This window comes from Tympanuchus pallidicinctus, unplaced genomic scaffold, assembly GCF_026119805.1.
Source record: "Tympanuchus pallidicinctus isolate F22 unplaced genomic scaffold, pur_lepc_1.0 scaffold17, whole genome shotgun sequence".
NCBI classification, from domain to species: Eukaryota; Metazoa; Chordata; class Aves; order Galliformes; family Phasianidae; genus Tympanuchus; species Tympanuchus pallidicinctus.
The window spans coordinates 19,312,761-19,338,270 of record NW_026294690.1 but is presented as its reverse complement, the minus strand read 5'-3'; the positions used below and the strand labels follow the sequence as shown (position 1 = coordinate 19,338,270).

At 46.2% G+C, this 25,510-nt stretch overlaps 1 protein-coding gene and 1 long non-coding RNA gene across 21 annotated transcripts in view; one reads left to right on the top strand and one right to left on the bottom strand.

Annotated features, from left to right (window-relative positions):
* Positions 1 to 25,510, top strand: part of TMCC1 (transmembrane and coiled-coil domain family 1) — a 108,438-nt gene that overhangs the window by 57,437 nt on the left and 25,491 nt on the right. Inside the window, exon 1 of one of the 20 annotated variants that reach the window (XM_052678664.1) lies at positions 4,438 to 4,608. The exons of 18 other annotated variants lie outside the window; for them this stretch is intronic. In XM_052678664.1, the coding sequence (XP_052534624.1) occupies positions 4,570 to 4,608 (39 nt within the window). In that variant the 5' untranslated portion in view covers positions 4,438 to 4,569. Of the gene's footprint in view, positions 1 to 4,437; positions 4,609 to 17,824; positions 17,940 to 25,510 lie in introns of those variants that run through there. One more of the 20 variants, XM_052678645.1, reaches the window with a different exon arrangement.
* On the bottom strand, positions 3,234 to 4,347 carry LOC128078454 (uncharacterized). Its single transcript, XR_008205656.1, has 2 exons — positions 3,716 to 4,347; positions 3,234 to 3,579 (listed from the first exon to the last, which is right to left on the bottom strand). It is a non-coding gene; the product is annotated as an uncharacterized LOC128078454 (long non-coding RNA).

Below are 25,510 nucleotides of genomic sequence, written 5' to 3'. Positions count from 1 at the left end.
AATAAATTGGTTTGTGCTATTGAGTTGGCTTTCAGAAATACGGGATGCTGTCCTCACAATGACTGAGAGAGAATCATGCTCACACAGCACTGAAACTGAGTATTTTCTGTGAAATGTAAATAATACAAAAGAAGCTTAAATTAAAAGATATGTAAATTTAAGCACCCTTCTTGAATCTAGTTTTGTTCTTCTGAAGCAACTTATGCACTGTTGTGTGCAGAGAACCATAGACTGACAGCAACAAATTTAGCTTTGTGCAAACCAAAGGGCTGGGCTGTAGGCATCAGTTCTTCAGGCCCTGTCTTATAAATGGGTGTGTTTACATTTATGCAGGCAGATGCTGCCTGGTTAATTGTCTGGCCATGGAATTGAGAGATTTTGTCCCCGGGACAAAATGCACGGGACTGGCTGTGGTCCTTAGGCACCATACCTTGCTGTTGTGGGTGGGGGGGCAGCAGGTTGGGGAGCAGTGGCTGCAGGTCTGCAACTGGGGGCGGTGTGGGGGTTTACAAGTCAGTGGCAAAGCTGCCGCGAGGGGCTCTGAGTGCTGCATGGAGCTCGCTGGGACACTGAGCTGGGAGCTGCTGTCCTTCACAAGGAGCAGTGTTGTGCCTGTTAGATAATGGGGATGGCAGTGGACTTATCTGACCCCTAGAAATTGTAATCAGAGACTGTTGAAGGAAACAGATCTGGTAGAGCATGTAGAGGTACGGGGGATGCGAGGCATTGGGCTCAGCCCCATACTTGCAGCAGGACCTGGCCGTGGCAGCGCTCACTGTGTGTGTGTGAGCATTTGACCACTTCATTGCATGGGACTCCCTTTTTGTAGTCTGAAATTCTTCTGCTGCTTCTGTAATTTTTTGTATCTCACATTACTAACGGATAAGATTATCTCAACCTCCCCTTGTACTGTCACTTGTTTCCTGCAGACAGCCCAGGTATTTGCGCTGCTGACCTACCCACAGCCTTGTCTTTTCTATTTTCCATAGCTGAATTCCACCTGCAGCATTCCTGTGACAAGAAGCGTGCACTGAGCCTACAGCCGAGGCACTGCACTGCACTCCTGCACCATGTAGATCAATGCATGTAGACACAATGTGAAAGGAAGGTGTTTAATTAGCTCTCAGTGGTTTCTCTTGTAATCCCATAGTCTATGATACGTGTTGCTCACTTGGTGTGAGCTCTTAAATCTTGCCTATAGCACAGCAGGTTCCCGCAAGCCGTGGGGCACTGAGGCTCAGTGAAGCAGCCTAGAATGGAGCTGCTGTTCAGGCAGCTCTGCTGTGAGGTCACTGCCAGTGTTCCTGCAAGGGTTGGTGGGACGGCACGCGCTTTGCTGTTATGCTCATGGCAGCAAGGCGCCTAAAAGGGCTGTGAATTGTACTGCAAGCGTGTGGCCTTGAGTCAGCTGTCTGAGGGGAGCACACCCACTTGTGCAAATCCCAAGGGAGCAGTCTTTGGTTAGCGTGGAAGTGCTGGTACTAAAAACTAACTTTTTCATCATTAACCTAAGCTTTAATCTAAGCAAATGATTTTAACAAAATCTCCCAAATTATAATTACAAAGGGAAGGAGATGTGTGGAAAAAAAATATTGATTTCTTCAGGAGTTTGAAGCTTTTGGAAGTCGTAAAACCATGATGACCGTGCAGTGATTAGAAGTGGATTTGAACTGTAGGGCTCTCACGTTTGGTTATAATGTTGATAAATGACATTGGAGAGTTTGTATACGTACCATAAATACAATATCATGCCTGACTTTTTCCACTTTCCAAGTTCCAAGTGTGTCTCTAAGCACACATGAAGAAGAACTTCAACCATGGGAGGAGGGTTGTCACAAGAATGCTGGAAAGCAGGGTAGAAAGCAATAAACGTGTGTCAAGTTCCTGGACACAGAGACTGTTCACAGTTACAGGTGTCCTGCACTAGGAATTAAATGATGTGCAGCAGGCTTCTGCAGAGTCAAACAGCAGAAGGTCAGCGCAGGTCAGCGTGGAGTGATGCAGCTGTAGGTGTGGGATGCCTGTGGTGCTGCTTTGTGCTCCTCCAGTGTGGGGAGCCTTCTGGTGTTCCATCCCTGGCAGCATTTGCTGTCAGCATTATGTGACTGTAGTAAAATCGGGGCCCGGTAGCTGGGTGGTGCACTGTGCATTCCCAGGAAGAATGGACATTCTGAAAAGGACCTGACGTTGTGGGAGGGAGCACTTTGTACAGAACACATTTCTGCATTGTGAAACCTCCGAGTTGGTAATGACAGGGCAGAGTGCAACCAAATCATGCTGGGATACAACTGCTGGGGTTCTCAGTGCTCAGGTGCACATCTTTAGATGTTAATTTTGGATGGTGGTTATAAAATAAAACTCTGTTTAATCTTTTTCTAACCCTCCCTTTGAGTTCTATATAGAGAACCATGCTGACCCTTCTCATAACCCTTCCTGGCCCAACTCTCTTCTGCCTTTACCCTCCAGGCCAACTGTTGACATTAAAAATAGGCTACAAACATTTTTCCTTAATAAGGCAAATATGCTGGCCTAAATCACCTGTCCTTCCACTATGCAGCCATGCAATAGAGCAGAGTGTCCTTTCCCAATACGTACTGCGGAGAGCAATTTTGTGTGAACTCTGTGTGCAAATTCTTCCAACTGACAGGCATGGCACAGGGTCCTGGGCCCTTGATCCAGTGTGCTGGAGCACAGCATGGGATCCTTGTGGCTTCCTTCCTTTTAAAGGAGGGTCTGAGCAGAGTGCTGGTGAGCAGTGCAGTGCTGGGTGATGCCTCTCTACCTGATATAGCCCAAACTCAGCTGGGATGTGCTCCCACCCCAGGTATTGAGAGCCGTTTCTGAGCTCCAGTAACTTTGACTGTAGTCTAGAGTTATTCAGAAGGTAACTTTGTGCAAGACTGCACAATGAAGGGGTTGATGCTATAGACTCTTAAATGTAATGATTAAAGGAGCCCTCCCTGCTGGGTTCATGGTGCAATTCTGTGCCTATGTTTGAGTTGTACTGAAAAAATTGTACCTGATATGTAAGTTCTCAGACAGAATATTGAGGATACAGTCAGACGTGTTGTCTCTTATTAGTGAATAAGAGGTTAGCAGAAAGGAAACAGAAGTGTGCAGCTCTAAAGGTGCTTTAGCTGAGATCACATAAATCATCCTTCAAAGCAGTTTCTTCTGGCACGATAGCATTCATACGCTAGAAGTGTTTAAGTTGTAGACAGTGAGAAGGAACATTTTTAAAACTTATTAAAATGTTTAATGTACCTAAGAAGTAGGAAAGCATTCCTGATATCTTCTCTAATATAAAATTTTCAGATCTCTTCAGAGTATCATTATTTTTGTTGTTCAGATGTTCTTGGTGTTTTCCCTTTAAATATTGCCGTTCTGCTTCAGTGGATCATTGTGCAGAAGCTGTGTCATGGGTGCTCCGTACAGGAGTGTCGCAGGGACCTGCTGCCATCTAGAGCAGAGCACACACACAAAAAAGCAGCTCCGAGTTGAAGGAACAGGAGAAAATGAGAGCAAAGTTGCAGGCAGAAGGCAATTCCAAAAAGGCTTGGAAATAAAATCCTATGAAGCCTGAAACCGAAAATGCTGAGATAGGGCTACTTAAGAAACTGACTAATTTCCAGGTATTTTGAGGCCTTCATTGTGTTTGTGCCTTTTGTTTCCCTCTGCTCCTTCCCGCGGAGGTCTGCTGGCCGTGCACGCGTACCTGTGCTGCAGATAGAGGGACAGAGCCCTGCGCTGCCTTCTGCGTGAAGATCATGCTGCATCCTTCACTCAGAGTGCTGGAATGGGAAAAGGAGCAAGTTAAGGGATCCAAAACCCACTCTTACCAAGATGGTTGGACAAGTGGGAGCACAGCTGGGTACATATTTGCGGTGTGGAGAAGCAGTGTTTGGTGGCGTTTACAGCAACTCCTCCGCGTGCGTTCCCATGGAAGAATTAAACCTCGCGCGCTGGAACGTGCGGAGGAAAGGACGGACGTGCGAGGCGGTGCTGGAACCGGGCCCGAGGACTCCGGCCTCTCGGAGCCCCGTTAGCGCAGGGCTGGAGCTTCGTCCTCCTGCAGCCCCGAGCGATTCGGGCCGCGTCCCACGCGCAGCAGAGCACCGCCACGCGGCGACGGTTCCGCGCAGCCGCGCTCGTAGCGCTCCGCTCCCCGGGGACGCCGCTCTGTTCCGGGACGGCGCCGCGGGGCTTCGGCCGGCAGAGCGCCTCGGCCGGGCACGGCGCGGAGCTCGGGGTGACCGTGCCGTGCGGGTACGCTCCTGCGGACGGGATCGGGGCGGAAGCGCTGCGGGAGCGGCGCGTCCGCGCTCCGGCTGCGGGCCGCCGGCGATCCGCCGCGGGCGGGGCGGGGCCTCGTGGGCGGGGCCGCCTCCGGTGCAGGCGCGGAGCGGTGCGGGCACGTCGCGCCCCGCCCTCCTTGGGGGCTGCCGGCGATGGAGCGGCCCGAGCGCTGAGGGCGGGGGGCCCGGGCCCGGCTCCGGCTCCCTGGGCTACGGGCGCTGCGGGCGCGGCTCTCCCGCCGTTCGCCCCCCGCGGAGCGGCCCGGCCCGGACCATGGTGCAGCGCTTCAGCCTCCGGCGGCAGCTCTCCAAGGTGGGTCCCGGCCGTTCTCGCGAGTCGACCTCCGCGGGGGGCTGGGGGCACCGCTGCCTTTTGTTCCCCGCGCAGACACAAAGGCTGGGTGGGACCTCAGGCGGCGCCCGGCGCGGTGCTGTGGGGCTCGAGGGAGGCCGCCGCTTCCTTGCCGATGTCGTCGGGCGCCGCAGAAAGGGGATGCGATCGTTATCGTTTGTGCCGGTGCGCGGTGTGCGGCGCTGCTGCCGCCGTTCCTCGGGCGCGCTGGGTGCTGCCGACCCGCCGCACACCTGCGGGAGCGGGGCCGGCGCTGTGCCGAGAACAAAGGCGGTGCTCCGAGCGTCTCGAAGAGCTGCTGCTGCATGCAGCCGTGCGGTTCTGTCACTGAATCGATCCAGCGCGTTTGGTCGGATAAACGTTTGGGAAAAACTGTCGGTCGGTGAATAAAGTGAGGCTGTGCGGTGCGGGGGATCCCGCCCTGCAGAGCCCGGCGCGGCCCCGCTCCCGGCACGGCCGCTCAGCCCCGCGCTGCGCTGCTGCGAGTTGCGGTGCTGCTGCACTCCGAAGTGCCGGGCTGCTTTGATGTTTCGGTTGAACTTTTCCCCCACGATACGTGTTTTAAAATGCATTTGTCAAAAATTTGAAGCGCTGTTGTAGGCACTATTTGAAATAGGTTAAAAATGCACACCCTCCAGATCACCTTGGGTGCCGATATGGTTCTGCTGCACCTTATTTGTTTCTGTTTCTCTGTGTCTCCTCATCTTGGAGAAATGGAGAGGACTGGTTTCGAGGTGGTACGGAAAGGAAAACTCGCTTCTTTGGGTCGTTTCCCTTGTCCACGTCAGGAGCTGTGCCTGCAGGCAGAGCTGTGTCCCTTCGGAAGGGAAGGTCTGGTCGGCAATGACTCTCGTGCACACTCCTGTGGACACTTACATGGGGCATCTCAAATACTTTTAAATGAACTCCTTTGGATAGCTCCATTTTAATTCTGTTTTATCCAAGCCGACTTTAAGCTAAGACTACTTAGCTTGGCTTGTAAATGATGCACAGGTTCTGAAGTATAGTGAACCAGAGGAGAAGAATCAAAACTCAGATTTGCTTCTCTGGCATAGGGAATTGTGCAACGATTCACTTGATGTCAGTTGTGCTCAGTCTTTGCACTTATTTAGCGAAACAAAAAGCACAGTGTATGAAGGTACAGTCAAAACATTGTTAATCCAGATTTGTCGGTGGTATCAGAACTGTGTTGTCTTCTCTCCTCGCTGTCACTTGGGATGGGAATGGGAAGGTTAGTTTGTGCTTGAGGCTTTGGGAAGAGGTAGCAAATGGCATATAAAGCACTCTGCTTTGATGGAGAATTTTGCTAATCTGTTTCTCAACCAAATTTAGTGACTGTTAGACCACCTAACACCTGATGTGAAAATCTTGACTCCTTGCTTGCTTACTTATATTTTGAAGTTGACAAATGTCTGTATGAAAGTTGGAGCACCTGCTGCTGAGTAGTACATCATTAAATGGTTCACGTGGGTAATGCAGCTGCAAAGTCAGAATTCTAGCTGCTAGCAATCTTTAATGATGGAGATTTCAAATGCAATGTGACTGTGCAGATTTGAGAGCTACAAGCTGAAAAGTGCTGCTGCTGCTGCTGCTTGGCACAAAACATCAGCTAATGAAGTGTAGAACTTCACACAGGAGAGTAGTAGGGCTTGGTGATATGAAGTTTGGCCTCAGCTGGTTTCACTCTTCAGAATGACTGCACCACAGGGCTTTCACCAAATTCTGTAAGCTCTCCAAGCCTCTGTCATCCTTCTGTGAATGGGGTTAATGCCTTTCTCTGATTTATGCAGTGGTTGTCAATTTTTGAAGTGCTGTTCTGGGGAGAGCTGCGTAAGTGTTCCGCTTTGCACTGACTTTGGGAATGTTTGCATTTGAGAACCCATAGATATCAACAATTTCGGATAGTTTCACACAGACCCATCTTCAAGTGTTACTTCTTATTTCACATAGGCCAAGTCTGCCTTGTGTTTGTGTGTGACTGCATGGTTGCTGTGTTAGTTCGCCAGCTTAAACATCCATAACTATTAAAAGCAAGAGCCACAAATTACTGCACCTTTATTGCTAGGACTTAAGGCAAAATACCTGATGGCTTTCAGCTTAGTTTGACAAATATCTTTCTCAGTCCAAACTAAGATTGTTCATTTTGTCTCTTTTTTTTTTTTTTAATGTTTTATTTCTTCACCATCACTACCAGAAATATTTTCTCGGACTGTTGGAGGTCCTCGGACTGCTGTTACTCAACCCTCAAGAAGGGCCACTGCTGTGTTACGGTTTAGTTGGGGGATTCCTTTGCTCTTGGAATGACTGTACAAAATTGTGCAGCTTTTCACTAAGCTGATTTTGTTCTGGATGTTTGAACTGAGTTTATGGAAGTAAAATAATGCAAATAAAGCTTCTTCAAATACAGTTCAGTCTTCTAAGTTAAAATACTTACGCTTACTTTTAAAAGCCTGCTTTCCCAGGAAAGCTTTGAGGATGAGCCGAATCAGAACTCCACCCAGATGTGAAAGCACTGGCACAGACCAGATTCAATTTAAAGAAAGAGAAGGAAAAAAAAAAAAAAGAGTAGTTTTTGTGAGCTGCAATGGTATTTAATTATTTTAACTCGCATGATAATGTTGTTTAAACGCTGTAGACTGAACTCCTTTGCTCTTGGTAAACGGGCTTATCGCATGTACTGTCTGTACTGTGTGTTTGCACTAGTGTGGATTGAGTTTGTTTATGGGAGAGGAACTTCTAAGGACTGTGCCAGAGCAGGTGTGGATACTCTCACTTGAGCTACTGGATGTTGGCTTGAATCCGTGAAGGAAGTCTCGTCAGGTTGTCTGAAGCTGGAGTGTTTGGGTCGGCGGTTCTCTGGTGGGCTCAGCTCTGCCCTGACGGACCGCGCTGCCCTGTGCCTGGCAGGGGATTCGCTTCTCATTGTCAGCGCAGGGCAGGCGTTCAGAAAAGTCCTGATGCTCCCAGCAGAAAGGCTGGTTGGCTTCTGCTGGCTTTTCTGACTGTCCTCATGTAGACAGGCCGGTTGGAGGACGCCTTTGCATTACTCATCACATAATTTAGCTTTGAATCTGCTCCCACACACGTGCTCCTTAAGGTATACTGGACAGAACGCGTGGCTGAACAAAGCTGAAAGGCCGTGGGATGTAAGTAGTTCTCAAAGCACTGCTGGCCATGAGGGTGTGGAATGAGTACTGGCAACAACAAGGAATAGCCACGAACTTTTCTGGGTGGAATGGGGCACTCAAGAGAAGAATGAGCTTCCTCTGCATCATCTTGTTCCTAGAATGTGTGCGGAGATGTTGCGAAGATTACTTGCATCTTAGAAAAGGAAAATGAGCTTCGGGCCTTCTGCTTAAGAAAGCAGGAGTAACAGGTTTCATGAGGTGGTTGTCCAGGCTCAGTATGACTGCACTGCTAAAGCATTCACAAAGAAAAAATAAACCAGACTTGGAGAGTCTTCCCACATCCTGTTGTTGGTAATTAACAGGGGTTGTAAGCCTATATCTGCAGAGATATTCGAGGTAGGAATAGAGTTTTCTCTTCATGAAAGAAATATTAAAATAGTCCAGAGAATTACCTGTATACATGCCAACTGTGTCTGGTAAATTGTATGTGATAGCTTATTGCCAAATATGCTTACAGTGTTAAAGGATGTAAACGCAGTCTGTGGATGGGATGCAGCTTACATGAATTCATAGTTCCTTTTAATAATGAAATTCCGCAGCTTTTTGTCTGTCTGCTTTGTAGTAATATAATCATACTTCCTAATGGGTGCTTACATGGAGCTGGATAGCAATAACAATTGGAATTTCCTACCAGCAGTGGTCAGAGGAAGCATTAGAAGTGTTGGCGTCTTTATTCTGAACAAGTTACCGTTAGGGTCCTCAGGAGGATTGAAAGCTGTCATGTTTCCTGAGTTTCCCATTTTAAACCATTTGACTGCTTACTCAGCTAGAGTTTCTTGAGAGGCAGATAATGGTTTGCTCTCGTTTTGTAGATCTTTCCATTTTCCGCATGGCAGTCAATGATAAAAGTCCATAAAATGGTCCTTTTCAGAAAGGACAGAAAAGCTTTTGTCGCTTGAAGGTCTGAGACACCGGGGCAAAGTGTAGCAACAAGAGCATGGGCCGATTGGAGCGAGGCTGCCATGTGCATTGCACCTCGCTGGGCTGAGCCCTGCTGGCCGGTGTCAGTGCTTCTGTGTGGGGTAGGGAGGGCAGGCTGATGGCAGCGCTGCGTGCCAGGCCTGTGCCTGGCTTGTGCCGCACTGGGGCTGGGTGATGCCGTGCACCAGGGCCTGTGCCCGGCCCGGTTGGTGCTGCACCGTGGGACGTGTGGGACGCAGTGAGGCCGGCCTGCTGGATGTGGTTGCCGGCCGGCCCAACGCTGCAGGGCACAGCTGCAAGCAAACGTGGCCTGTCCTCTGCCTTTGCACTGATTGTTCAGAGAGAAAGCAGATAGCCCCTGCTTGCTGTTCTGCACAGGAAGGAAAACTCAGGGAGGGAGAACAAGAAAATGGCTTGGTAAAGAAGCCAGAAGGAGCCTAGCAGAAATGCAATGTGGGTAGACATGACATAGTCGCATATACTGTCTCCCAATGGAAATTAACTGTTAAAATCTCCTGAGCAGACTGGAACTGCCGTGGAGTTGTTGGAGTAGATCAGTGATTAGCTGAAATTGCAACTCGCACGTTCGGTACCTCATGATCTTCAGCAGGTGGCTGTAATTTGCAGTGCTTTGTTTTGCTACCCAGACCAACTCCACCATCTCTGTGCCCAGCTAAGAAGCTCCATATTGGCTGTAACTTTCGTGGTCCCTTGGAACCACAAGCGAACATGACTATGATTCAGACATAGTCTGAGGGAGGTTTTCTGTTCATAGCATTTGGACAAATAGCTAGCCCCCGCTCTATTTCCAAGAGGGGAAAGGGAAATGCAATCATTTTCGTTTTGTGTTAAAGTGCCTTTGATCAGCAATGCCTTGGCTGTTAAACATGTGTTCTCCAGTGTTCTTTGCCTGTTCCCTCTTTGCCATGTAGCTTCTGAAGGAGCCTTCTCTTTGAAGGTGGTATGCATGCTAAGTGACTTTTGAATGACTGTAATCCAGGCAAATCCACTTCAGTACCAGTTAGCATTAACGCAGCCAATGGAAACAGTCTGGAGCTTTGAAACAGAAGGGTCTTACGTGGGTCATACGTGATCCCTATCTGCAGTATGGGAGTACAGTAACATTCAGATACAGGAATTTTTTCTTCTTTTTAGCCTTTAGCCTATAAATAATGCAAAGGTATTTTTTAGCAGGGGAAAATGAGGCTGTGGGACCCATCTGTACATTGACAGCTGCACTTTGTGTTTGATCTTCATGAAAACATCTTGTAGCATTGATGTATCTTATCACTGGGTAAGGTTGGTGGTTTTCTTCTGCTTTGTGGTATGTCTCACTCACTGTTTTTCCATTCCTATCCCTCTGTCTCTTTGTTAAAGAGATCAAACGTTTTAAAAAACAAACAAACAAACAAACAAAAAAACCCAAAACAACCCCATAATTGGAAGGGGAGTAATAATAATAGGCTTAAGAGTTTAAATCATATTGATTTTTAACATAATCAAATGCATGCTAAAGTCCATTTTAATGAATCCTGGCACTCTGAATAGCAAAATACAAATTTCAAGGAGCATCTTCTCTGCATTTTCGTATCACAACCTTTGATTGTTGGAAGTAATATGGGACCACAGCTCTGAGATAAGCTATTGTAATTTGAAAGTACCAAGTATGTATATTTAGCATTGCTATCACAATTCTCTGAACTTTTCTGCCTAGCGAAAAGAAGATATTAAACAGTCTAGCATGTAACAAGCAAAAAGAGTTGATGAATGGACTGACAGACACTTGTAATGAGATACCAAGGGAGGTCAAGATGTGCTATAATTTGGGCAATTTTGACTAAAGCAATAGTTTGTCTTCATCATGCCACGTAGAAAACGTTATAAAAATTTGTGCTTGATATTCATAAAAATTCAGCATGCACTGCACTTCAGTGGTGTTTACATTCACAAAAAATATGGTCTTGTCTTTGAGATTCTGTAGTGTCAGATTAGCCAAACCCAGCAAGAGCACAGCAGCTCCTCTGAAATGGTAAAGGATGCAAAGTGATCAGGTGTGTAGGAAATTCTGTTTTTCACGTATCTGTAACACTCAACCTAAGATTACAGGCGTTTAGATTTTCTCATTGCCTCAGTGAGCGTGGAACGCAGCAGTGCTGCTCGGACGTGTAGAGAAGAGAGCTTACTCCAGATGTCACTGGAGAGCCTTTAGTTAAACTTTGGAATTGTATTATTTCAGGATCTCTTGTCTGACAAAGTAAATACACCTTGAGTAAGTAAAAAAGATATTCAGATGAATGGAATTGTTGTAGATTCGTAGTATGATTGTGAAAACCAAGGGACAGCCGTTTGCAGGCAGCCCAGCCCTGCCTTTCTCCTGCTGTGATAGGATCGTACTGCAAATAGTTTCCTGCAGCGTTTGGTTCTCTTTGCTATCTTAAGAAATGCTCTCAGCTGACATGAATTTGCACCTGAAGAACGCACTCTAAATGTCATGAAGTTGCTGTTTGTGACTGTTTTCTTGGAATGGGTCAGCGGCGCTCGTGCTGCTGCTGTCCTGCACTTCAGCTCCTCTACTGACTGCGGAGAGAGCTGTGGCAATTTCCTCATCAGCTGAGCTGAAATCTTACGTCCTGCTTCACTCACAAACAGGCACTGGGTGAATGGGTGAAAAGAGACTAAATAAGAATTCTTAATTATCTACCATGATAGCACGCTTTCGTATCTTTTGTGTAGTCTCCTTCCCTTCTCCGGCTGTGTTTTGGAGTTTTTCTCTGCGGCTGTTGATCTCGGCTGCCTTCCAGAGGAGCACTAACCAATTAGCATTGTAATGTGTTATGGAGAAATTCCCTTATTTCCTTACTTTTCCTCATTGTCTCCATCCCAGAAGCTCACTGTGCCTTGTCTGTCCCATAGCAGTATTTTGTGACGCTATTACTTTCATGGTGCTGTTCGGTTACGTATTCCAGATAGCATTTAACAGAGCCTCATGCCACTCAGGTAGGTATTTCATCTTCCAGTTCTGCTGTTTTCGTATTTGTCAATAATAAAACTTACCTAAATTTTTGAAGAGAGAGATTTTACAATTAGAAACTTCAAAATTAGAATCATTAACAATCTGAGTAAAAAGAATGGCTGGTTCTGGTCTGAGCAGAGCAGACCTGCGTCTAGCTGTGTTTGTCATCAGTATAATCTGTTTAGGGAAAGAATTGAAACTCTGCTGTATTTGCTTGGGAAATTGACTAATCCGACATTTAATTAACAAACAAACACACACATTTCAGATGCTCTGTTGGATGGTGCTGTGTGCTGCCTCCAGCCTGTGCCCAGTTCTGCTCTGAACACTGCAGCCCTGTGTGGGAGGCAGGAGCCCACACAGCTTTGCTGTGGTCAGAGTGCTTCACACGAGGGGGGAGATGATTATATACATCTTGAGGTATGAACTTTGATATGAAAAATTGATTTTAAAGTAATTTATTCTTTATTCTGCTGTGTTTACGTGGTAGTTGTTAGGATTAGACGTGCTGCTGTTCTCCTGAGCAGAGCTCTGCTGTTGCTCAGCTGATGGCTGAACTGCCAGCTGGCAGGCTGCTTGGTTGGGTTAGTTTTTAGACCCTCTGTAAACCAGGTTAAAATGTATATGAATATATGTGTGTGTGTGTTTGTGTGTGTGTGTGTGTGTTTGTGAAAATAGAGTAATGGGATACATTTTATTGCTGCTCTAAGTGATTTTAACTAAAGATACTTTCACGCTGAGTTACTGTGGACAGTTTGTAAGTCCTCTTTTGCTGACATTGCCTGTGTGTGTCCGTGTTGTTGCTGTGTTGCTGGTATAACTCACCCTGCAGTCTGGATGCTCTGGAGCTGGGATCAGGTTCTTGTTGACAGCTGTTTGGCGTTGGGTTACTGAAGGGCCCTCATGCCCTGGGTGTGGGAAGGCTCTCGGTGCTGGCGCTGTGGGCAGAGCAGCCCCAGCCGGTCGCTGGGTGCAGAGCCCCAGCTGCTTGCTTTGTTGAGGAAAACCCCTCTGTTGCACAGAAAATGCACAGCTAAGGAGCCTGGGGCGAACTGAGGGGAAGAGATGCCCGAAGTGCCAGCTCAGCCACGCTCCCACAGCCTGTGATGGAAGCCAAGAAGCTCTCACCAGTCCGGCATGCGGTGAACAATTGGTGAAATTTGTGCAGCTTTGCACTGTTTGAACTTAGCATGGTTTTATTTTGCTGGCTCGAGTGCATTAAGCCTGGCTGTTCAGCCTATTCCACAGTTTCCACGTACCAGCCCTCCATTCTGGTCATATTTCATCTAATGCACAATGCCAATGGTGCATGTTGCTCAAGGGCCGTCCAGCTGTTACCTGCTTGTGGTAGTGTTATTCTCAAGATGTTTTGTTGATCTGGCCATCTAAACTGTGACTTTGGTCTTTTTTGGATTGTTTATTAATGTTCTGTAGTTAATGGTTTTAGCACGGTAAAGGGGAATTTTATGAGGGCTGCTCCAAAAATAATGCCTCCTGTGTTTTGATGTTGGCCCACAGAGTCAGAGGTGGTTGGAGGTGGTGGGATAGCAGTAGAGGTTGGACTTTTCCCCAGCATTCTGTTATGTTTTGTTGCTGTGTGATACATAGCAGCAGAGGGGTACTCTGGAATGGCAGACCAGCAGCAGGCAGCTGAGATTTTGTGTTTCCCACCTGAGCAGTCATTTAACGTCTCCTCCAGACACAAGGCAGCAATGCAGGGTGTCGTAAGCTGCTCCACAGGGAGTTGAAATGTACTGTCCTCTAATCTGATATCGGTTTACAACTGTTTCTTCACTTAGGTAAGACTGCTTCCTTCACAGTAAATTATACTGCGTAGGTATTACTTTTGCAAGGTCAGTATATTTCCTCCTTGATAAATGATGATCTGATGTCTGGTTTCATTTGACAATAGATCCAAAATTACGTGTGCTGTATGATAGTGAGGTCCAGTCCCTGTGCTCAAAGCCAGAACAGCTCAGCAGGCTGCATGGCAGTGTCCAACTGGGTCTGAGTGGCCCCAAGAATGGAGTTTCTGCAGCCTCTCCAGAACTTGCTGCAATGTTCGGTAATCCCTACAGCTATTAAAAAATAATAAAAATAAAAAATAAAAAGTTTTTTGTGTGTAAGTTTTTTGTTTGTTTGCTTTTTACTTTCAGTGCATCTCCTATGCATCCTTCATAACTTCACAGTGAACAACTTTGGCACAGATAAATCTTTTAAGACACCTGCTCTTATTTGAGGACTTAAACTTTGAAGATTGCAGTTGATTTAATGCTGTGGCTCACAGGTCCTACTGAACTGAGAGAATGTGAGGAAGAGAATTCTGATTATGAACAGATTTTAAGGAAAATGCAGAGCCATTCATGCCCTCATATACTGAAAAACACGACTGAGATAGGAGGGGGGAGTAGGAGCAAATGTTTACGGTGCTGCAGTGCGTGGCTGTTTGTAGTGTTCTTTGTAGAAATCTGCAGTGAAAGAAAACAGCTGCTAAGTATTTTATGTGTGTTCTGGTTAATATGCACAATAAGGCAGTTTTCTGCAGTTTGCCTCAATAATGACTAAATGCTAAGAAGATTTGAAGAGAAAAGCTTGACTTGATTCTCTAAAAGAGATCAGTGCGCACAACATGCAGGTCTGTGTGACTGCAGACGCTGCCTTTTGCACGCAGCTCTTCTAAAACCATAGGTGTGCTTTTCTCTCATTGTGCACCATCTCCTTGCTGTCACTCTGGTCACGTTTCAGGTTACTGAGGATTGCCTCTCTAGAATTTCTTTTGCTTCCTTCAGAGTAAACCTGGTTTCTAGATGAAACTGCTGCTCTGTTCTGGGGGGTAATTGCCTGAATGGTTAGTGGCTCGCATGTACTGAATGGTGGTGATATCTTGGCAGCCTTAGTAGCATTTCAAGTGGAGTCTTGCTGCACTGTAAACTTTGGTGATTTCATTGCTACAAAATTAGGAAACAGTTTTTATGTCGCGTTGTATAGAAAAAGGACATTGCATTAGATCCTTTTTATGACGTGGAGAAGCACGTCTTAATTATTCAAGCTCAGGAGATACTTCAACCAAAATTCTTTCTGCTGGTGCAGAATATGTTTGCATTTATAACATGAGGTGCTCTTCTGCAGTTATTGAGCAGAGTTGCTTCTGAGAGGGAATTTCATGCGCGACTTCTGGCTGTCTTCTGGGTGAGGTTTGTGTGATCTTCTGTGCGTGCGCCTTGCTGCCTTACAGCAAAGCTGAGCTGTCTTCAGCTAATCAATGATGGTTTCATTAGTAGTGAGCAGAGAAACTGCTGAAGGAGCAAACAACTCAGTACTTTCAGGAAAGTCATACTGTCCCCTTGGAGGCCAGGTTTCTGAAGAAGGGAGAGGGCAGGACTCAGGGCTGCGCAGTGGAGTCTTTGTTGCTCCCTGTCCTACATGGATGCCCAAGTTTACACAGCTGGAAAAGGGAGATGGTACCGGTGGTGGAATTTGCTGTTTGATTTCAGCTGTCCTCTTATAACTCTTAAATGTCAGTCACATTAAGCTGGGTCAGTGCAAAATGCTCTGCTTTAACCACTGAGTTAACTGGGAACATTCTACCAAAAAAATAGTGAACAACTCAGGAAGCAGCTGTGAGCAAAATGAAATAATTACCATAGTGGCAAATTTTGCTTTAGCACCAGCTCAGGGCTTTTGGTCATTTGTATGAGGCTTTTTGGGTGGCGTTGAGTGTGGTGGTTTGTATGTTATTTTGTTTGTTCTTGTTTAGTTCTTCATTGTGGGGTTTTTGTGGTTTTCTGGATGTTTTGATTTTGCTTTTTCTTTCTCTCTTTCAAGCGCTGCCATACATCCACAAAGTGTTTTGAAGCAACGTGTGCGGAGAGCAAGAGTGCGTGTGTGTGTGCAGCAGCCGCAGCTGCTGGGCAGATCCGAGGCACATTCCTGCAGGCAGTGCTGGGGCAGTTCCACAGGGAGCCAGGGGATGTTTCCTCCTCCAGCTGGAGTTACCAAGAGCCAGGCAAAGCCTGCATGGTGAGATGGGAGTAAGAGTAAAGTAGCATCACTGGGATCTCTGTGTTACCGCCACGAGCCCTAGAAATGTGCTAACCTGAGCTAGACCAGAGCTTCCGTAATTCATTGCTAGTCTTAGAACGTGCTCTGAATTTACCCAGTCTGAGGCACCCGGAACGCTGATTTATTTTTTTTGAAGGAGGAACAAGAAAGATTTCCTTTCCACTTCAACAGTGAAGAGCTTGAAGTGGTGTGAGCCAAAGGAGTAACGTGATGATTCTGGAATGTTGTAGAATTATCGTCAGTCTCACTCCAGTGGCTTCTGCAAAGCTTCACACTCTCAGTATGAATTTAGAGCATGCTGAACCAAAAGCTACCTACGTACTCACTGAGCTGGAAGGTGGGACCAGATTCCCTTTTAAAATTGGTGATAGTTACTGATCTGTTGGGGCTGCTCTAAGAACAAAAGATACGCTTACTGACCGAGCTTGAAATGCATCTATTTCTCAAAATTGTAAACCCAGGTAAGGCACCCATTAAGCTAAAAGCTTATGTTTTCCACTCTGAGCGGAGTGGAAGGACAAACACTGCCTCTTTTCCATCTTTTAAGCCCAGATCTTGTTGTTACCACTTTTCAAAAATATTTCTGCATTTCTTGCACTTTTTTACATTTTCCTCTCTTAAAACAAGGACCTTTGAGCATGCTATCATTTAGCCAAGCTGCTCAGCAAAGGCAGAAGTTGGATTGGTGGGAATAGTGGCAGTTGAGTCTGCATCCACATCCTGATGGGCTGCTCTCAGGACAGTTTGTGATACGGCAGACTTCCCACTAAAATAGGGACATCAGAAACTTCTCTGGCTACTGCTTGGGAAGTTACTATTACAAATCCAGATAATATCATAATTTAGATTATCTGTGTTTATGACCTGAAAAACGGCAAGGGGAATATGCAACCGTCATTATCTCTTAGGTTTAATATCCACCTCTGCTTATACGAATGAACGATGGACGGAAAACCGAAGTGATTAGAAGCCAACAGGATATAACCCGTGTGAAAACATGCCTGATGAATAAGTCAACATTTCTTAAAAGCAACTTTCTTCTTAAGGTGACTCTAAGCATTGCTGCTGTACTGCAGGGCGATGGGGTAAGGAGGAGCTTCTCTCACTCCTTCCCCAGAAGGACATGTTGTACTGCTGCCCGACAGCTTCCTGAGACATATGGGGCAAGCACTCTGCTTCTGCCAGGCATAAAATAAAAGCCTCGTCTTGACCAGTTTCCCCCCACGGGCTCATCTGTGTTGTCAGACTTGTTTGGGATCTGTCCTGCCCTGGGACAGCGTGTGGCTGTGCAGGATAGGAGGAGGGCTGCTGTGTGCTCTCTGGAGTGCTTTGCTGCAGCGCTGCGGGGCAGGGGCAGCGGTGTGCCCCGTGTTTGAGACAGCTTGCCAGTTCTCAGCTCCTTCTCCTATTCTCTGGCCATCCTAGGTGTAGTAGGAACACTCTGCAGGTTGCATCAGTGAGATGTTAGGTGTTTCATTGGCCTCATGTGGGAGCAGGGAACTTCGGAGGCTTCACTGCCATCAGGAATATAGGTTTTGGGTGGGTTTGCAATAAGCTCCTTACCTTGCAACAGTGGTCTGAACAACTTTGTTCAGGTTGTGGATTTTTAGACTGCAGTTTGCCTGGAGTTCTAGAAAAAATCCAAATTCGTCCAACCCAACAGTCTTCCTGTTTGGAGAAAATATCAGGCAGTTTTCTGTTCATTATTATTATTTTTTTTTTTTAAAGTAAACTTCCAAGACCTTTGGACCATGTATTTTCCTTCTGGATTCTGCTATTTTCCAGAGAACTTTGGAGGCGTTCCTGACGGGGTCGGTGCTGAGGTATTTTTAGCAGGCGCAGTAACTTCTGCAGTGCATTCATGCCTCTCTTGCCTGCAGTTACTGTTGCTTTCTCAAACATGCATTCAGGCTTCTGCCAGCACACCCAGGGTAGTGCTGCTTCATGTTACAAGATCCTGCTTTGTCAGGGCAGGGCTCAGAGCCCGGCAGGGCTGGGGCCGTCTCTCTAACGTAACGGGGCGCGCAGCATGCTCCGTGCTGGGCTGGCACCGCGTGCTCCCCTGCCTGGCGCCCAGCATGGACGGCTCACCGCCTGCCTCCGAACGAGTATGTCCTGCGGTTCCTGCTCCCTCGGGTGTCGGTGATGCTGCTGTGAATATTGCTGGGTGGCTGGGTAGAGAGCAGGGTCGTGGGTGGGAGGCTGGGATTCGTGCTTTGTTAGTTGCTGCTGCTAGAGTTTGCTTTTTGAAGTTCAGTTTGCTAGCTGCTGCCGATTGCAACAGCAGAGGAATAAAATTAAAGGTCTTCTGTCCCTTTAATTTTTTTTTTATTTTTTTCCTCTGCTGTTGTTCAGTAGTTATCTGTGTTTGTTTCCTAGCATAGGTTCAGTACTAAACTTAAGAAAACTGCAGTTTGCACTGCTGACGTACTGTTAAATATTTGTTCTTACTGTGTGGGTAAAGATTTCATGCTGGGAGAGAGATTCCCCAGGGAGCTGCAGTTTGAATGGCTTTGTGTAAGGCTGTGGTCAGAGTTTGCCTGGTTCTGGTGATGTCCTGCAGGGAGCTGTGAGGTTGGGCTCCAGCACAGAGCACAGCACAGCACACAGCTGGCTGCTCGGCGCGTTTGGTGGGCGGTGTGAGTGGCAGAGGGAACTCTTGGCTAAGGTCAGCTTTTAACATTGCTGAAGATCTCTTTTGCATGTAATGATTGTGTTTTATCAGAATATTCCGTTCCATGAAATGCCCTTTTCTTCAAAACAGAAATGCACTTTTTTGGAACGTCTACCCGCGAATCCTGGTTTCACAAGAGGTATTTTGGTTGACTTCAAAATCACGCATTTCAAATCAGTTCTTCATTAGGAAAATGGTGGCAAATCTCATAGTGCTTTCCTTCTCTCAGACTACAGAAACTTCCTAAATCCCCAGGTTGCAGAGAGCATTAGCAGTGATTTTTGCCCGCCCGCCCGTGCTGTGCTGCTGCACTTGGCTGCCTTTCTCCTCCCTGCTCACTCTGCCCAATGAGGGCTCTGTTGGTGCCGGGGCCAGGCAGGGCTGGCTGCAGTGTGGGCGCGGGGCGGCAGCTCGCAGGGATGGCCGTGGAGAATGGCATCTGTGTTGGGCGCGCGTCGCTCCCGGAGGACAGAGCTGCATTGTTGGCACAAAGAGAAGTGAGAATGCTAAAAGCATTTCAGCTATTTTCTTTCTATTGTACAATACTTTTTTTCTGTTCTGATGGTAGCCCTGAACGTAGAGCTGCTTCCAAAAATTAAGTGAGCTGAAAGTGGAAAGAGCTCAGTTTGTGTCATTTTTGCTTTTTGGAAGTTACAGGAAATGAGTTTTTAGTTTTGTACTGGGCATTATCAAAGCCAGGCTAAAGTGCCTGGAGAGCTGGTACAAAAGCTAGGTGATAACTGAGCTACTGAAAAGGAGGCATTACTTTCAGTCTCTCTAGTTTCAGCTTTTTATTTGTGAATTTATTCGGGGGGAATGAGGAACATACTCAGTTTTGGTAACTAATAATTATGATTTTAAACATTCAGCTTTATTGTGTCATCAGTTTAGCTTCACCTGTCTGGGTCTTCAGTACTGTTCCACAAGATTGGGAAAGACCAGAATTTCTGCTATTCATATTGCACGAGGAATATGTGGGGTAAAGGGGAGAATTTATGTAGCAGAGAGGACATGTTATGTGTGTGGTTTTATAAACTGTCAGTGGAAAAAAAAAATAGCACAGGGCTGCATGTTTAAAAAAAGCCCCTTTGTAGGTCATCTGCAAGGAAGAATTACATCTTGGTTGTCAAAAATGATGTTGAGTTGTGGGGTTTTCTTTTTTGTAAAACAAAACATTGTTTTTATTTCTGCTTGTATTTTCAGTACTGTTTTGACATTCCACTTTCACCAAAGCCACCAAGAAGAATCAGCTCTGAACAGTGCCTTATTGTTCAGCATGGTTTGTCATTGCTGTTTACAGTGCTGCAGCTTCCTCACGTTAACCAGGCTATTAAACTAGCTGGATGTTATCGATGGGAAGCTTTGGCATTATCCAGGGAAGATAGCTGTTAAAGTAGGGCAAAGAAGCTCATTTCTAGCAGATCTATAGTTCAGTTATAACCTGAACAATATCACTGCTAGACAGATTTCCTTTCCTGTGAGACAGTCTTAAGACCACAACCCAAATGGGAATTAAATCTTTTTTTAAAAACACAAGCAAACAAAAAAGAACCACCCTAACAATTTCAAAACAGTGAGAGGGCAGCAGGGGAAAGGGAAAGTTCCAGAGCAATAGAAGTGTTCTAATAAATCAGTACGTCCTCACAATGGGAGGCTGAAACTTGAGACAGAAAGAGTGCAAGTTAATTCAGAGCATCTGGAGCATCAAGGGGCAGAACAGGACACTCACTGGAGAAGGGTCAGTGGGAATAGGGCTCAGGAAAGGGGAGCCAGAGTTCCTGGGGAACTCTCGTCTGCTCTTCTTCCTAGAGGCTGGTTGGCAGACCTAGGATACATTGTTATGCTCCAAGCTGGAATTTAATAAACAAGCAGAAGCACAGAGGTTCCGAGGAGAAGTAGAACACAGGTCGAGCTTTCCTGGTGCGCACAGCTGAGCTGAGAGTGAAGCTTCTCAATGGGGAAGCAGTTCTTTAGGTTCAGGGAATGCTCCCTGTGACTTTTGACTCTAAGAGTGAAGGTAGGTTGCTCTTGAGACAGATAAGAGTGTTTGGAACAAGGCTGCTGTCTAAAAGGACAGAGCTATAAATGATATATTTCTTAGGCATCTGTGTGCAAAAAGCAACGCTGTAATTCGGTGCTAGCAGTAGGAGCAACATGGGATTCAGACCAGTGAAAAGAGATGGAAGAGTAATATCTTGCTGAGCAGCTCATAGTATTTTAAGGTTTTTAATCAAATAAATCAAAGAGAAATTAAAAAGTTAATGCTTCAAGCTTTGTCAAGAACTCGGTTCCAAAGATCCCATTAATTTGACAGTTTCTTCTCCATTGGAAACGTACAACTTTGGATTTAAGATCATGTATGCTCTAAGCTGTAGAGCAGTGTTTATTTGGGGGAAGTAAAGGGATGCTAATTTGGGGAAGACTGATGGAGAAGACAAAAATAACCTGAAAGTAATCAAACACAGATGCTAGTTTCTGTGATAGCCAATTGCTTTTGTACTCTGTGGGAAGGGATAGAATTTCCTACTTTCTCTCATTGGATTAAGCTTGAGTACATCCAGAATGATGTAGTTTCATAAACTTCTGGATAGAATTACCATTGAGCAAAGTTTATCAGAGCTCATGACTCCCAGATCAATCAGAGAAATCGTTCAGATTATTATTCTGTTTTTTAAATAAGGGAATAAGTAGGGATTGTTGTGTGCCAGTTGCTGACATTGGCGGCTTCTTGCACATTATGGACCCAGAGCATGGGCAGAGACGCAGTCCACATTCTATTCAATACTCTCTCTGAAACCTGCAAGAGCAACACCATTTTCTTTTGTTTCAATTAATCCATGCAATCAGTGACCCTGTTCACAGTTCGCATTCACATCTTGGTTCTGTGTTCTGGAATGAAGGAGCTTTCTGTTCAGTGTGTTTGCATTCATTTATGGCTCATGGGGATCTGCTTTCCTCGCCCCCAGTACGTTCGATGTTCCTTCTGACTGTGTAACTCATCAAGAGTTTACTTTATGCACTTCTATATGCTGTTCTAAAAGGTGGACTTGCTGATTTTGTGCACTGAGTTTCATTGGCCTTTCTATCATTAGGATTTTTGTAGAGGTTTTGCAAATTCCAAATATCTCCGCATCTTCCTGTTTTCATTGCAAGCTGAGAACAACACGCATCATCCTCAGTGTTGATCTACAGCTTCTGGCACATGCATCTCGCCTTGCCATTGCAGCGATTGGAACAACTCATGTTTTCAAATGCAACTAACGTGCAGCAGCTCAATGTGTCAGCTGGGTTCTTTATTGACACTTTGAGGGAAGTCAGGCCTTGAATGCTAAAAGCTAAACCAGCAAGATACTTAGCAAATGCTGAGAAGATATTTTTGATTGGTTTGTTTGTTTCCTAATCTTTTATTAAGAAGAAGGTGTGAAAAGGAAATTTTTTGCACAGTCAAAAATTGTTAACAGTGTGATAACCAGAAATAATCATTTTAGTAGATAGATATCCAACATAGCTGAAATCTACGATGTGGTTAAAAGGAAACTAAAGCAGCTTGAACTACAGCTGTCTGCCTTTCCATGTTGTTATTGGGGAAAGCACAGCAGAAAGGGAGTGTGTGGGTTCTGTATCAGTTAGGATTACATTAGACTCTATGATGATATGCGTGCCAGCAGTACTGAAAAATGGAACACCAAGGCTGCTTGCAAATTTTCCATTTTTAGGTTGCAGCTTTACTGGTAAACTTACTGCTTTACACAGAGTGGGCATTTCTCCTTGACTGTGGCTTCTGCTGAACCATAGTGGTGTTACACAGTGTGCTGACAGTCTTTATTTTGCTTTCTATCATGTTGGGAAAAGAGAATTCTGTAGACTTTAAATAAATAAATAGCACTTAAGAGCTGTGAAAGAGGATCTGAGGTATCATATGCGCATCCAGACCTGCAGCCCTCTGCACAGCATTAGCCAAGCTCTTGTGGGGCAGGAAGGGCTCAGTTTCTTCCCTGACAGGCTGGGCTTTAATTGGCACTGCAGGTTCTGGGTGCCTTCCTCTGCGCTCCAGGCTTGTTCTCTGGCATCTGCAGAGCTGGATGCTCTTCAGTTCTGATTCCAGACCCCCGCTGTGAACCTGGGGTTCTTTGTGCCTTGACTTTCTGTACCTCCTTCCCACCTGTCCTTTCCTCTCTGTGAGGCAGAGGAGCAATTCACAGTGTTGGTGTTTTTAAACTCTGGATCAGAGCTAAGATGGCACATTATGCTGAAAAATTACAGTGGTTGCCGACAACTGCCTGTCTGATTTGTTAGCTCTTGAGAGCCAGTTGAGGACAGTAGGTCTGATTAAATAATATTCCAGGAGCTGAGTGCATCTTCCCACTTCCCTTTGTGTTCACTGGCATGGACAGAAAGTGTCCCAAAGTTTGGAACTGATTGCGGGTGAGTATCTGCATGTGCTCAGTGAGGCATGGCACCCAGCAGGCAGCCATAGCAGTGTGCTGGCAGCCAGGGCTTACAACAGTTCTAGAAATGCCCATTGCTCTGTTACTCATCTGTAGGTTACAAACTTCTTATGAGGAGGGTCTGCTTTCAGATAAGCAGAGAGATAGCAAGTGGGCTAGTGATGCTGGGGTGGATGTGCTGGCAGCCACTTGCTGGGTCCCAGCCTGACAGGGCCACTTGAGCTATCCTTGGGCCATGCCCCACAGAATCACAGAATCGTAGGGGTTGGAAGGGACATCCAGAAGGTTCCAAGGCAGTTGGGGTGGTGTGTGGGGTCAGGGTGCCTCAGATTGCCCAGAGCATCACTGCGTGCACCACTCTGCTGCAGAGCAACCCAAGGTAACATGAGGGTCTTCCTGCTGGGACCATAGGAGCAGGCTGTGAACACTACGCTGACAGCTGACCAGAGATGAGTGGTTAGCTGTTACAACCATAAGATCACAGCAGAAAAACACAGTAGTAGCTGAGAAACCTACAGCATCAGAATGTCATGAAATGTGCCCATTTGGATCCTTCTGCTATTTCTGAGAGGAGCTGAGCCCTTCCCAGCCGGGGCCGTGTCCTCCCTGCAGGCCCACAATGTGGCCCCTCATCCTGCAGGACACAGGCTTACTGGGCCAGAACTTTGCTTCTCACCATGAGGGAAAGCAGAATGCATTCCAGGCATCCGTGAGGTAACCACAGCCTGTGAATCCTCTGCCTGTTACTCCAGGGTTTGTGTGCAGACAGCAGTCTTGGATTTCTTCTTTGTAAGTGCATGTGCAAATCTGGTCTGGTAGCAATGTGAGTGCTGCCATCATTACTGTGGGGAAAGTTCATCTGATGCAGCCATAATCAGTATTTCTTGTAAAATGTCCGTAGTGTTGCCAGTTTCCTAAAGGATGAAGAGCATCCTCATACGCAAATGTAATCCCTAAACCAGTTATTGGAGCCATCTGCTGGCTAACCACAACACTAGCTGCAAGTTGTGCTTGGGCATGACTTCAGTTGTCAGTGGCATCAGCATAGCTCGCTCTGGGCTCCTCCTGGAGATTCAGTATGGTATGCTTGGCTGAAATATCTACAGTGTTATAACTGAAATTTTTGCACTTCACATCAGTGCTACCGATGTGGTATCTGTCCTCTGCCTTCCTTCTTAAATTTTTTTATAACTGCTTGTAGAAACATTGCAGTGCTTTTTGGAAGAGTATGTGAGGAAGTGATGGACTGTTTATCTTCAGGTGATTAAAACAGGCAAGAAGCTGCAAATAGTCCTATACAGACCATAGTCTGAATGAAATAAATCGATAGAAGGCAGAATAAGTCATTACTAACTTTTTCCCAGTTGGTATTTTCAGAGGAGGGGATCAGCAGTTCTGTGCAGTGACTTTGTAGCCTCAGAACTGAAATTAAAAGGTTAAATAATCCATTGTCTTAAAGTGCTTCTGATACAAGCAGAACCTTATACCACCAGGTTACTGTTGCTTTTAAAATCACACATAATTTTGCAAATTTGTATATGCTAACAAGAGTTATGTATATGTATGTATATGCAAAGTGATGTTAGCCCTTGTGCCTCGGGCAGTGAGCACACAGCAGGCCGTTGGTTTTCAGTTCTGGTGTTGTGGATCAAGCCAAGCCATCTGCAGAGTGCTGGAACTTATTACTCATCTTGTAGTTAACCAGAGAGCCTGGCACAACGTTTTTGTATCACTGAGATTGTTAATTCAGGAATAGTGTTTGGCTGTTAACTCTTCACTGTATAGGAGTCCATATAAAGCTCTAGATAACAAGGGCAAATTTTGTGGCAGTGCATGTATGTATGTGCTATATACGTACCATGCAACATATTTTTATATATTGCGTATATAATAAATTAGCAAATCAACTAGCAAATGAGATTTTTCTCTTAAACTTGCCCTTGCAGTACTGCTCAGCACCACTGGTGATGCATCTGCAGAACTGGCACTCAGCTGCACGTTCTGTAGTTCTTGGCCTCAGCTGCATGCAGGTTAGTTGTCTTTCCCCTGCCCCTGACGGGTTCTGGATATCTGTGGCCTTGATGTTCAGTGTTGGTGGAGCCCCAGAAAGGGACACCAGATCAGGAGCCCTTGCACTGCAGGCAGGCAGCCAACTGGCTGTGCTCGCTGCTGTGCCCCGGGAACCTGGCATGGATTTTCAGTGAGTCCGTCATGAGCTCCCTGCTGCTGGTGTGTGCTGAGCACCTGCAGCCAAATTAAGGATGCCTCGCTATGGTGCTGGCCTAGTTTCTTTCTGGTAATTGTGTTCTGCCTCTGTAGACTGCTGCTGCTTCAAGGTTTTTTGTTCCCTACACCTGTTGCTTGTGACCTCATTTTTTCAATCTCACTGATGTAGCTCTTACACTTTTGTTGTGAGGAACCTGCTGAAGCTGCTTATGCTGTCAGTGCAATGGGCACCCCAGGAATCCAGAGATACTCACGTATGTGAGGTACTCTGGGCTGGTGGGCAGTGGACATCACGTTTTCATCACAGTCTGAGCACTGGCATAGGGGACAG